Source organism: Mirounga angustirostris, unplaced genomic scaffold (assembly GCF_029215605.1).
Source record: "Mirounga angustirostris isolate CCGP_5_RB_7025 unplaced genomic scaffold, mMirAng1.0.hap1 SCAF_6, whole genome shotgun sequence".
NCBI lineage: Eukaryota > Metazoa > Chordata > Mammalia > Carnivora > Phocidae > Mirounga > Mirounga angustirostris.
The window spans coordinates 72,193-84,050 of record NW_026991714.1 but is presented as its reverse complement, the minus strand read 5'-3'; the positions used below and the strand labels follow the sequence as shown (position 1 = coordinate 84,050).

General features: G+C 53.5%; 2 protein-coding genes across 3 annotated transcripts; both read left to right on the top strand.

The window, feature by feature from the left end:
- The first annotated feature begins 114 nt into the window (after window positions 1–114).
- Window positions 115–6,300, top strand: S100A5 (S100 calcium binding protein A5). Its single transcript, XM_045876021.3, has 3 exons — window positions 115–391; window positions 3,437–3,586; window positions 5,487–6,300. The coding sequence occupies exons 2-3, from the start codon at window positions 3,449–3,451 to the stop codon at window positions 5,628–5,630; spliced, it is 282 nt and encodes a 93-aa protein (XP_045731977.1). The 5' UTR covers window positions 115–391; window positions 3,437–3,448; the 3' UTR covers window positions 5,631–6,300.
- A 387-nt stretch (window positions 6,301–6,687) lies between these two features.
- S100A6 (S100 calcium binding protein A6) lies at window positions 6,688–7,904 on the top strand. 2 transcript variants are annotated; one of them, XM_045876019.3, is made up of 3 exons: window positions 6,688–6,842; window positions 7,178–7,336; window positions 7,675–7,904. In XM_045876019.3, exons 2-3 carry the CDS (start codon window positions 7,199–7,201, stop codon window positions 7,807–7,809), a joined length of 273 nt encoding a protein of 90 aa, XP_045731975.1. In that variant the 5' UTR covers window positions 6,688–6,842; window positions 7,178–7,198; the 3' UTR covers window positions 7,810–7,904. The 2 variants fall into 2 exon arrangements, with proteins under 2 accessions (XP_045731975.1, XP_045731976.1); XM_045876020.2 differs by lacking the exon at window positions 6,688–6,842 and adding an exon at window positions 6,871–7,039.
- The last annotated feature ends 3,954 nt before the right edge of the window (window positions 7,905–11,858 follow it).

Genomic DNA, 11,858 nt, shown 5'->3' with positions numbered 1-11,858 from the left:
CTGAGAGACTCTGGGTCTGGGGTGGGGGCTGAGGGACATGTGGGGGTGGGGAGCACAGGCAGTGGGCAGCGGTTCTGTGGAGAGCAGACTAGTGAAGGTGGGGGGGAAGGGGTGAATGGAAGACTGTCCTTGTGTGTGCATGATGGAGTTGACTGATGGGGCCGAGGGCAGGGAAAAGAACACCCAAAGGCTTGGAAAGCCCCAGCTGTGGGGTCTTTGCCAGCAGAATTGCCCCTCCCACCTCAGCCTTGCCTCTGGAGGGATTGAAGTTCGTATCTGCTCCTGGCTGGGGCCTGGAATGGAGTTTGGGCGCCTTGGAGCAGGGAGCTGAATCAGGAGGGCCCTACCCTGTGGGCCCCTTCCAGTGCCCTGGTTTCCAACCCAGGGATGGGTGAGTCCATCCTGTCCATGGTTAGATCAGGGAGGCCGCGTGGAAGGAGGCCACACCGTTGCAGCAGCCTGAGAATATCACCCTCTCAACCTTTGTTGTCCCTGCCCCAGAGACCCAGGAATGAGGGCTGTTATCAGTTAGGGTCATGGTCCTTCAGAGAAGGACAAAAGGACCTCCAAGGGATGAGTGGAGGATAGTAGCTGGGGTGGAAATGAGGGAGATGGTGGGAGGTGGCCATAATTTTGGAGATGAAATTCCAGACACATGATCTGATAAATGAAATTGAGATTTTTCTTTCCCCAGAAAATATCAGGCAGGATTTTGCATCCCGTCAGGTTAAAGGCTGGTGGGTGATTGAAGTTAGACTTCCAGGCCAGGCCCTGGTGGTGTGGGGGCCTTTAGGAAGGAGGTGAGTAAATGTGGTGTCCGGCAGCAGGGGGTTTTGGTCCCTTGACCTTTCAAGCTTTCCCCCTTCCTTCTCATTATATACTGTTTTTCTCTCAAGTGTCAGAGCAGTGGGGCAGGTGACTCAGATGTTCCCTCAGAGTGTGACTGCAGAGGCCTGGGTAGGATTTTGGTCCAGGAAAAAGCCTGCCTCCTCCCCTTCTGTCTGGCCCCTGGCCACCCATCTTCCAAGGGAGTGCCCTCCCCTAGGGACTGCTCCTGCATCACTCTATCTCAGAAACTCCTGTTGCTCAGCGACCAGTCCCTGCTGCTTCTCTAACCTTGCCACTGGGGGTGGGGCAGAGTGGGTGCAGGGGGGAGTGCCCAAGCAGGCCAGGTGGGGCTGCAGTACCTCTAGGTGCAAGCCCCTAACCAGCTCTGTTCTCATACTTGAACTACTTGGTAGTAGAACAATGTCTCTCCTGGGATTCAGGCAACTCTCCCTGCCCCCGGCCCCATTCCTTCCTGCCCCCCGAACCTGCTTCCCCAATCCACAACCTCTACACCATCACCTGGCCCTACCCTTCCTGGGCCCCTTCCCGGTCCCTGATTCCCAAGCTACCATTCCAAGTCTCTGACAATTTTTTCCCATGAAGATGAGTGAGGCTTAGAAGAAATCACTTTTAAAAGCCCTTTAGGGGCACCTGGGTGGCTCAGTCGTTAAGCGTCTGCCTTCGGCTCAGGTCATGATCTCAGGGGCCTGGGATGGAGTTCCACATCAGGCTCCCTACTCAGCGGGAAGCCTGCTTCTCCCTCTCCCACTCCCTCTGCTGTGTTCCCTCTCTCTCTGTGTCTCTCTCTGTCAAATAAATAAATAAATAAATAAAAAATAAATAAAAAAGAAAAGCCCTTTAAAAACAGGCTCCATACTTGCTAATGACCTTGACCTTGACTTTCACGCCCTTGGCAGGAAACATCTTCCCTCATGGATTCCCATCTCAAGGTGTGTTTGCTCTACTCTTGGTGTGGATGGGAGGGCCCCAGTGTGGAGAGTGGCCTAGGGTGAGAGAAGATACCCTGTGTTTGGCCCACATTTCCTGGGTCTTTTCTCCCCAGTGCAGCTGGTTTCTCTTCTACCCTGTTGTCCCATCAGATTGAGTGCTGGTTTTTGGTTGGGAAAATAAAGCTTCTGGAACTGAAGATGTGTGTGCCGCAGTGAACTCAATGTGCCCCCTTCCCCTCTGTTTGGAAACAAGGAAGGCAAGATTGGCAGAGGGGTTTCTCCCGAGCCCCGTCCCATGAGCCTCTGACCTGGGCCTTCTCAGGTCCCTCTCCTTCTCATTGGCTCTTTCCCTCCCCTGGTTTCCTGGGGACCAGAGCAAGGGAACAAAGGCAGGGAGTGGTGGGAGGGAGCCTGTTTCTGCTGTGTGGGTTGTCTGCTGCTTCCTTCCCTGGTGAGTCCTTCCTTCTCACCTCCCTGCTCATATATACGCTGGGGCAAGGAGGGCAATGAGGCCAGACCATGACAAGCCTTGTGGAAGGCCTGGCGTGATGAGTGGGCATGCGCCCAGGAAGGAGGGCTGAGTGTGGAGCTGTGGTTATCAGAATTTCTTGACAAGTGGCTCTAGGCACGGAGTTGTGATCAGAACCAGCCAGGATGCTGTTGCAGATGCCCAGAGAACCTTCCCTCCCCTGTGGTCCTGGCTGAGTCTCCTGGAGTGGGGGAGGGGGGCAGGTGATGCTGAGGTTTTGGGGTGGTGAGAGGTGAATGACAGATCCAGTTCAAGAATCACTAGGGGGGCTTTGGGCTGAAGGTGAGAGCCAGCTGCTTCTTCCTTCTTGCTCTGGACTCCACACAGATTAACCTGGAGCACCCAAGTTTCTTGGGTGTTGCCTCCTTCCTAAGGGGAAGTGGTTTTCAAGTCTGAGTCATGGGAGCTCCCTCTTCCCTTGGGTGGGTGTGGCTGTGCTGATGGACATGGGGGGCCACATTCAAATCCAACCTCTGGATCCAGCTCTCAGAGGGGCCCTGGAGATTTTGATAGGCCCACCCCTCTTGGTGCCAGTTGCGTGCAGTTCTCTGGGCCAGAGACTGAGACCAGCTGGACAAGTCCAGCAACCTCTGCTCTGTTTCCTGCTGAGACCTTATCTCCCAGTTCCAGCCCCAGGCCCCTCCAAACCCTGGACTCTCTCTTTGCCCTGTCCTCTACTTCTATAATGGGACACTCCCCACTATCAGGTGATTCAGGCACTGGGGCAAAGGAGGGAGATTGGGGTGAGGGCTGCCTCTGGGAGATGAGTGTCCAAGCTAGATGGGCCAGGGGCCCTTTCTCGGCTCCATCATCTGCCACCAGTTCATCTTTGGGGAGGTCATCTTGTCATCTGCCCCTAGAGCCCTTTTCCAGCATCTCCTAAGCAGGAGAGTGTGTAGGCTCCTTTGGGGGCTGGCTGGTCTCATGGCTCTGGCTGTTCCACGTTTGCCTCGGGTCTTACTACAACTTGTTCTGATACATTTGGGTCCACTTGTTGGTAGATTCTGTGTCATCTGGGTTCTAATTTCTGGTCCTTGAGAGACAGCCTCGAGGCTGGGCTAGTGATAGGGGAAGCAGAAGGTCTGGCTTCCCTGGGATGGTGATCCTTCCCTCTCCCTTCACCCTCCAGAGCCACACACTGATGGAGACACCTCTTGAGAAGGCCCTGACCACTATGGTCACCACTTTCCATCAATATTCGGGGAGAGAAGGCAGCAAACTGATCCTGAGCAGGAAGGAACTAAAGGAGCTGATCAAGAAGGAGCTGTATCTTGGAGAGGTAGGTGACTGTCACCCCCACCCCAAAGCCTGAATTCTCCCTGTGCACACCTTGGGGGAGGAGGAAAACAGAGGAAGCACCATACCACTGTCAGGGGCTCCCCTTCTGTGAGGTAGGAAGCCCCAGTTCTGCATCTGTAGAGACCCAGAATAGGGGACACACATCTGCCCTCCGAGTGCTCTAGTCTCAGCCAGGAGCAGGATGGCCAAAGGCAACTGACAGAGACCTAATGAAGAAGGTGGACATCTTGGGCCACCAGATGCAAGACCTCTGTGATGAGGGACGAGTTGGGTTTCACTGGGAAGGAGTAAGGGCAGCATCCAGAGGGTGAATTATAGCCTGTGTGAAGGTTTAGAGGTCAGGGAGCCTTCTTTGTTGAGGCCAGGCCCACACAGCCGTGGAAGAGCCTGTGTGAGGAATCTGGGGAACAAGGCACCAGGGTGCCCAGCTTGAGCTGTGCACGGCTCAAGGGCAGGGCCTTCACCTGTGTGCCTGGTACATCCAGGGCTCTCAGCTGGCGCTGACATGGGAACAAAAAGGATCATTCTTCTAGTTTGTGAACACAAGGTTGGAAGGAGATAGATTGTTTCTTGCCAGATGGAGATGGTGGGAGGCGGCTGACCAAAGGGAAGGCCTATGAGGAAGTTATGTTATTTTTACAGTTCAAAAAAATAGAGGCTCAGAAACATTATCTAACTTGTCTAAAGACACCCAGCTAGTAAGAGGCAGAGTCCTTTTTCCCTTGAAAATCCAGTCTTGGGGGCCTCTCCAGTCACATTGTGAACCTTGGTGGGCCTCCCCAGAGAGAACCTCCCCTTTGGGCTTCGGACTGGAGCAGGTGTGGGTTTCACCAAGCCTGCCCTCTGGCTTTCCTGCCAGGCTCTCTGCATCCTGGAGTTAACAAGGGCAAAGGGAGGGGTGGCGGGTCCCCTAGGGGTTAATTACAGGGGAACAGAGGCCCTGGGGAAGGCCTGACTTTAACAGGAGCCCAGACAGGGGGCAAGGACCGTGTCACAGAGAAGCTGTTTCCATCTCCCTTTGTCCTGACGTCTGTCTCCTGTGGAAAAGTGGGAGCTGAGGGCAGTGAAGAGAGGAGGGCAGAATAGGTCTGTGTGTTTTTTTTTTTTTAAAGATGTTATTTATTTATTTGACAGAGAGAGACACAGCGAGAGAGGGAACACAAGCAGGGGGAGTGGGAGAGGGAGAAGCAGGCTCCCCGCAGAGCAGGGAGCCCGATGCGGGACTCGATCCCAGGACCCTGGATCATGACCTGAGCCGAAGGCAGTCGCTTAACCAACTGAGCCACCCAGGCGCCCAGGTCTGTGTTTTCTTCCTGTCCCACCAGAGGGCCCTGTTTCCATCCTCTTGGTGGAGCTGGGCTGGGAGAGCAGGGGACAGACAGAGTATGGCTGAGCCGGGTCCTCATCCTTACACAGGTGTGCCGCAGGCTCTCCCAGAAAGGGAGGCTCTGGTGGCTTCTGGCCTCTGGCACACTGCTCTCATGGCGTGTTGTCTGGGTCAGTTCTCAACTATCCTCTACAGAGACAGAAGAAGTCTGAATCATGCTCAGTGCCACATAGTCACCAAGGCGTTTCTGTTGGACACTGTATAAAATCTAGATGATTATTTCTTTGGATGGTGGAAAGTGCTGAGGAAGGGAGATTGGACCAGCTTTCCTACAGACATTTGCTTAGATTCAGGAGTCAGGTCACTGCATGGGGCCAGGCCCCAGGCTGGGTGTGGGCTGGGGGAGATGCTGGGGGTTGAGATGTTCAGAATGTTGCTGACCCAGATGAGGATCACGCTGAGACTGCCTTCCCAGGGGGTGGGTGGCACCGTGCAGTGGTGAGGCAGGGCTAGGTGGGGTGGCTGACCCGTCCCTCTTCCTGGGCCCTTGAAGAAGATGAAGGAGAGCAGCACTGATGACCTGATGAAGAGCCTGGACAAGAACAGTGACCAGGAGATCGACTTCAAGGAGTACTCGGTGTTCCTGACCACGCTGGGCATGGCCTACAACAACTTCTTCCTGGAGGACAGCAAATGACCGGGGCTCAGCCCCTTCCCCCTGGTCTCTGCAACTTCTCTCACAGCTCCTCTCTGGCCCCTTGTCCTCCTCTCCCTTCTGGATGGACCCTGCTTCAGCCTTCCCTTCCAGCAGAGGAAATAAAGATTTTCCATTCCTGGCTGGTTTTGAAGATGTCTTGTCCACCTTGCCTGGGGGTGGGTGGGGCAAGGCAGAACTTCTCCTTGAGTGTGTTGAGAGCCTCTGGGAGTTAGGGTCCTCGGCTTCCACCCCACTTCCTGCCCTTCTTCAGTGTGGATGTCACTGAGCTTGCTGGGTTTAGTTTTGCCTCTCCGGAAAATGGGGAAGTTGGGCCAGGCTTTCACTTGCCTCCCAGAGAAAGCGAAGAGGAAGTGCTCTGATAGAGCATACGCAGTGAGGGAGCTGGGGGAGGCTCCTGAGGGCAGTGGTGGACAAGCCAGTCTGAGGCCACAGGAGGCCACCGGGACGACACCCCATGCCAGCCCCCTTTCCCCCTCGGCAGCTAGCCCTACCCACCTCACCACGATCATCTGTGGGGTTCAGTGCTTCCGCTGTCTCCACTTCCCCCTGAGAAATTCCTGTCTCAGGAGAGGATCTGGAAAACCTTTTCACTGGAGGGTACATAACTCAGGCAAGCGCCAGGGTGCACATTGCCCGGCAAGAGGCTGAAGGCGGAATTCCAGGCTGGGGTGTGGGGGTGTGGGTGGGGAGGAACGGTTGTGAGGGTGGTGGTGGGAATTTGTTTTTGCTGAGGGGTGGGTGTTCCAGATGTCCTTTAAATCATATCCTATAGACCACTGGCTGATCCCTCTCCTTCCTCGGGGGTTGACCCTGAATACGCTCTGGGGAGCCCCCCGGGCCAAGGAGCTGCCGGAGCTCCATGTCCCTGACTTGCAACGGTCTCCCCTGGGATCCCGGTTCCATCCCGGGAACCCGGAACAGCCCGGCGCAGGAGGCGCGGAGGGCTGGGGGCCCCCGGGGTGTGTCGTGCGCCCAGCGGGCCTGGACGGGGCGGGCCTGAGGGCGGGGCGGAGGTCGGGGTGGGGCTGGCCTGGGGGTGGGGGGCGGAAGTTGGCTGGGATGGGCGGGGCGGGGTTGGGGGCCTGGCGGCGGGAGGGGTGGGCTCTGGCTCGCCCGGCCTCCGCTCGGCGGCCGCTAAAAGGCGCGCTGGCCACCGCCCTGCCGGCCCCTGGACGCTCTCCCGGCCAAGCGGTGAGTCCTTGCGGGGCCGCCGGGTCCCCGTGGCCGCCCGCCCTGGGGTGAATCGGCCCCCGGGCTGCGGGAGGGGTGTGCCCCGGGTGTGTCAGCGCGGCCCGCCTCGTACTCCCCGACTTCTGGAACCCCTGGAGGCTAGCTCCCAGCTGTGGTCCTATTTGCTCCTTGACCACCTCTCTCTTCTGGGCCTTCAGGTCTGCCTCTCCCTCCCCCTCAAGCCCTGGGCTGACTCCCGATGGTGACTGGATGCGGGTGGGGACAGAGCACTTGGGGAATGTGAATGTGGGTGGGTGGGGAGGCCGTTGGGCACTGACCAGCCTTTCCGCCCCCAGCTCTGAGCCCAGTGCCCAGCCATGGCGTGCCCCCTGGATCAGGCCATTGGCCTCCTCGTGGCCATCTTCCATAAATACTCGGGCAGGGAAGGTGACAAGAACACTCTGAGCAAGAAGGAGCTGAAGGAGCTGATCCAGAAAGAGCTCACCATTGGTGCGGTGAGTAAGGCCCCCCGTCCTCTGCCCTTTAGAAGCAGGGTGAGGAGAGGGAGAGGTGCCAGGTGTATCTGGCTCACAATTATCCACATTCTGGGGCCCAAGTCCACATAGCTTACTGGGACCATTGGTCAATTCCTAATACTCTCAGCCTGGTACTCTCCCTAGTGAGGAGCAGGAGCGGAGGAGAAGTAAAGCCAAGTGAACCCAAGGTGGACTCTGTCTTTGACAAAGAGAGTGCACAGCCACTTGTGTGAGGGAGGGCTGCCTGGAAGGGGGAAAGGGAGAGAACCCAAGGTTCTCATCACGTTGAGTCTGGATTTCCCTTTCTGACATGCTAGAAGCTGCAGGATGCTGACATTGCAAAGCTGATGGACGACCTGGACCGGAACAAGGACCAGGTGGTGAACTTCCAGGAATATGTCACCTTCCTGGGAGCCTTGGCTTTGATCTACAATGATGCCCTCAAGGGCTGAAAATAAATCAGGAAGGTGGAGACACCCTCCATCGGGCCTGCCTAAGTCAGCTCCAGTGGTGGGTAACTGTTCAATAAATATCTTTTTTTGGTCAAGTCTGCCTCCGTGTCCTGGCTTCTAGTGACTTCTGTTCCCTCCTCTTCGTGGTGCTGTGCCAGCCATCAGAGTTTGCTCATGGTCATCTCTGGGAGTGACTCAGCAATGACCCACACCTGGGGCCACCCTGACCAGGCCACCGCTAGCTCGTAAGGTGCCTTTACATGAATTAGAAAAGGGTCTCGCCCTGGACGAAGGCATCTTAAGGGACAATCAGGTGGTCCCCAGGAAAGAGGGTTTTAGGATGTGGGTGGGGAAGGAAATGGTGCCTGAGCCAGGCTGGGATGGGTCCAATGGGGGGCAGAGATAGTCCTGGTGATGCGATGTAGTTTTTCAATATTGGTGAGGTTGGTGAGGGCTGGAGCCGACGGCCAAGAATTCTTGAGACGTCCTTGGTGCAAAAAGGTGGTTTTATTAAAGCTCGGGGACAGGATACGTGGGCAGAAAAGAGCTGCTGTCTCGGGATTGTAAGGAGCAACTGATTATATACCTGTGGGTTGGGGGAAGTAAAGATAAGGGAAGATCCAGAAGGACTTTCATATGTTAAAGCCGACTCTCAAGATACTGGAGGCCTTGCTATTGTCAAGCTAAGGTTTTTCCCTCTAGCAAAGTATTTACATTAAGACAGTTGGGAGCTTCCTGGAGGAAGGTCTACTCTGCTTGCCTCGAGTATTTTGTCAACGGGCTGCAGACTATAAGGACATTTAAATTTACATTTCCTTCTGCCTTTGTTTCCCACATCATTGGCAGGGTCCCTGAAGACAAAGACCTGTTTTGCTCTGGGTGTGCTGACAGAAGGGCTGTGGGGTGGGGCCGGTCCACTTTCTTCCTTCCGTGGAGTGGAGGCAGAGAGGGCACGTCCGGAGTGCCCAAAGCCCGGCTGGAGAGGGTTCTGAGGCCACTGCGGCCACTGTAGGGCTGAGTCCACAGCAGCTGCCCATGGCCCAGTTGAAGGTGGGGGGCCTACTTTAGGATCCTGTCTCTGTATTTTGTGTTGGGGGTGGTGGTCTGAGTAGCTGGCAGCTGCAGGAACATGAGAATCATGGGGTGCTCTTGATGGGGGCAGGGTGGGGTCCCTGGGGCTGGGCCAACCACAGCTTCAAGCCTTTCAGTCAATATTGAGCTGGCCCATCCCTGCAGCCTCAGAATGAATCATCCCAGTTATTTCATGGGAACCAAGCCTGGCTCTCAGCCCCCATCAGGGAGGATGACTAATTGAATTATTGTCTGAATCCATTGTTTGCATTTGTGGTTTCAGGGTGCGGGGCATGGGGATAAACTCTATCTCAGGGCAATGGGGCATTTGTCACTGTTCTCTCCCCTCCAGGCCTAGTCTGAGCCAGGCAAGCTCCTCTGTAGGTTCTGGACACCTCAGAGGGAGACCAGAGCCTCCTTCCCCCCTTTCTTCCCCACTTCCTGGGGGCCCAACTTTGTGGAATTGTCTTCCTTCTCCATGGGGCTGCTAAGAGTGAACAGTCGAGAAAGGGCAACTAGTCCCTCCTCCCCAGTTGCCCCTCCTGCCCCGCAGGGAGTAGGAACTGGCCCTGACGGGAAGCAGGAGAGACCCAGAGCTTCCTGCTCCCAGGCCGAAGAGCCTTGTCCAAAGCCTTGGTCGGCTCTATTTAACTCCCTCTGGCAAAGTACCTTCCCCGCCGACAGTGGTGGGCAATTTGGGGCGTGGAGCGTGCGCCCTCGTGTGGGCAGAGAGCAGAATGCTGGGGGGAGAATGGCATTGGTTTTCTTGAACCCCTGGGGAGGGGCCCGTCTTGATGGAACCCGCAGCTCTGGTTCTCAGGGAGCTCTTCTTATGAAGGGGGGAGACAGGATTTGCCCGCCCAGGGAATGTCAGCAGGGGGATCTTTTGGCTCCATAAAGCAACTCAACTTTGTCTAAGACACACCAGCGTGAGCGAGTGGATGAAAGGAAGGCGGTTTGCAAAGACAATTAGAATTTGAACCTCTAACCCCCTTTCAGGGGCGAAAAGACCTCGGTGCAAAGAGGAAGGAGGAGCTGTCTCAGCAGGTGAAGACCCCCTCCCCCTCCACCGAGGGAGGAGCTGCTCTGGCCAGGCGAGCTCTGGAGGCTGAAGTGAATCCACAAACGTGCATAGTCCACCTGCTAAATAAAGAGGCTTGTCCTTTAGCTTCTGCTTCTCCGCAGTAGTGGAACATGGATTTAAAAAAATAAAACAAATCCCAAATAAATAGCAAGTCTTTCTGTTTGCTTTGAGAGTATGATTTTTTTTTTTTAAAGATTTTATTTTTAAGTAATCTCTACACCCAGTGTGGGTCTCCAACTCACAATCCCGAGACCAAGCGTCCCAGGCTCTACTGACTGAGCCAGCCAGGTGCCCCCAAGGTATGATTTTAAAGGTTTTTTTGGGGGGTGGTGGTGGTGGGAGGAAGCAGCATTTCCAATGGAATCTGGTGGGTGGAATTGGGGGTGGAGAGGTGCACGGACCGTTCATTTTTATTGTGTTTGACTCCAATTGATGTAAAGTTGAAGTGAACCCTTTGAGCTCACTCTGTGGAGTAGGGGTCTGGGCTTAGAAGAGAGAGAGAGGTTCAGATGTGAGGCGGGGGGGGGGGGCGGTTGCTTCATTCATACTCTGTCCCTTTGCTGAGGCTGATCTGGGAGCCAGTTCACCTGCGGGTGGGACGGTGGAAGAGGCTGTGTGACCCCCATCCCCCTAGCTGAGACTCTTTTCCCCCTCACCATGCATAATTGGTATTAATCCTTCAACCTGTGGTCCTGACGGTGTGAAGCCCATTTTTGTAAGCTGGGGTGGGCCCAGGAAGAGGGGTAGGACTGAGTCACAGGATGTAGCTCTCTGTTCCCTGCCCAGCAAATCTGAAATTATTAAGAATAACGCCACTTTACATTTGTGTAGCACTTTTATTTTTACAAGACACTTTCACATCCATTGTCTTTTGTGATCCTCAGAAGATCTGCGTGTAGTATGTATTGTTAGCCCCATTTAATGAGTGAAAAGTCTGAGTTACGGTGAGGTAAGAGCCTCTACTTGGGCATTAGATCAGAGCTGGGCCCTCCCATCCCTTTGCCAGTTCACTAGTGTGCATCTTTTTTTTTTTTTTTTTAATTTTCTTTATTTAAGTGATCTCTACACCCCACCAGGGGCTCAAACTCACAACCCAGAGATCAAGAGTTGCATGCTCTTGCTACTGAGCCAGCCAGGCACCCCTAGTGTGCATCTTATCGTGACATAGTTTGGCCATTTCTTCATCTTTTTTTCCTACATGTCTTAATTATATATTGAGAGTATACGAAATGATTTTCGGAACACATCTAAGATTTAAGAATCATGGCACAAAAACCTTGAGTTTTATTAAATTAAATTATTAAATGCAAACAAGTTCAGAATTGTTAATCTTTGGGGGATTTTTAAAATTAATATGTGACTTTTTTATTTCTAATAATGCTCTTTGCATGTTGCATTTTATATTAATCAGCTTTTGTTTGGTTAATATTTGCATGGTGTATCTTTTTTCATTCTGCTATTATTGAATAGAGTCCTTTTGCTTTGGATTTGTCTTTTGTAAACAGCACATGGAAATTTAAAAATCTGATCAGATAGTCTTTCTTTCTTAACTAGATTATTGAATTCATTCAGATGTATTGAAATTACTATGTATTTGTTATTTCTACCATTTTATTTTATGCTTTCTATTCCCCCTCATTTTCTATATTTCCATTTCCAATCATAATTGACTGAAGTGATTTTTCACCCATTTCATTTTTGTCCTAATTAGTATGTAAGCCTATTCCTGTTATTTTGGTGGTTACCTTGGATATATTCACATGCATATTGGATTCATTAGTGTAAAGTATTCAGTATTTTTTCCTTCTCTTGAAGGAAGAACCTTAAAATACCTAATTCTGATCACCTCTCCCTGGTTTATGCACCATCTTTGTCAGGTACATTGGTTTTCTCT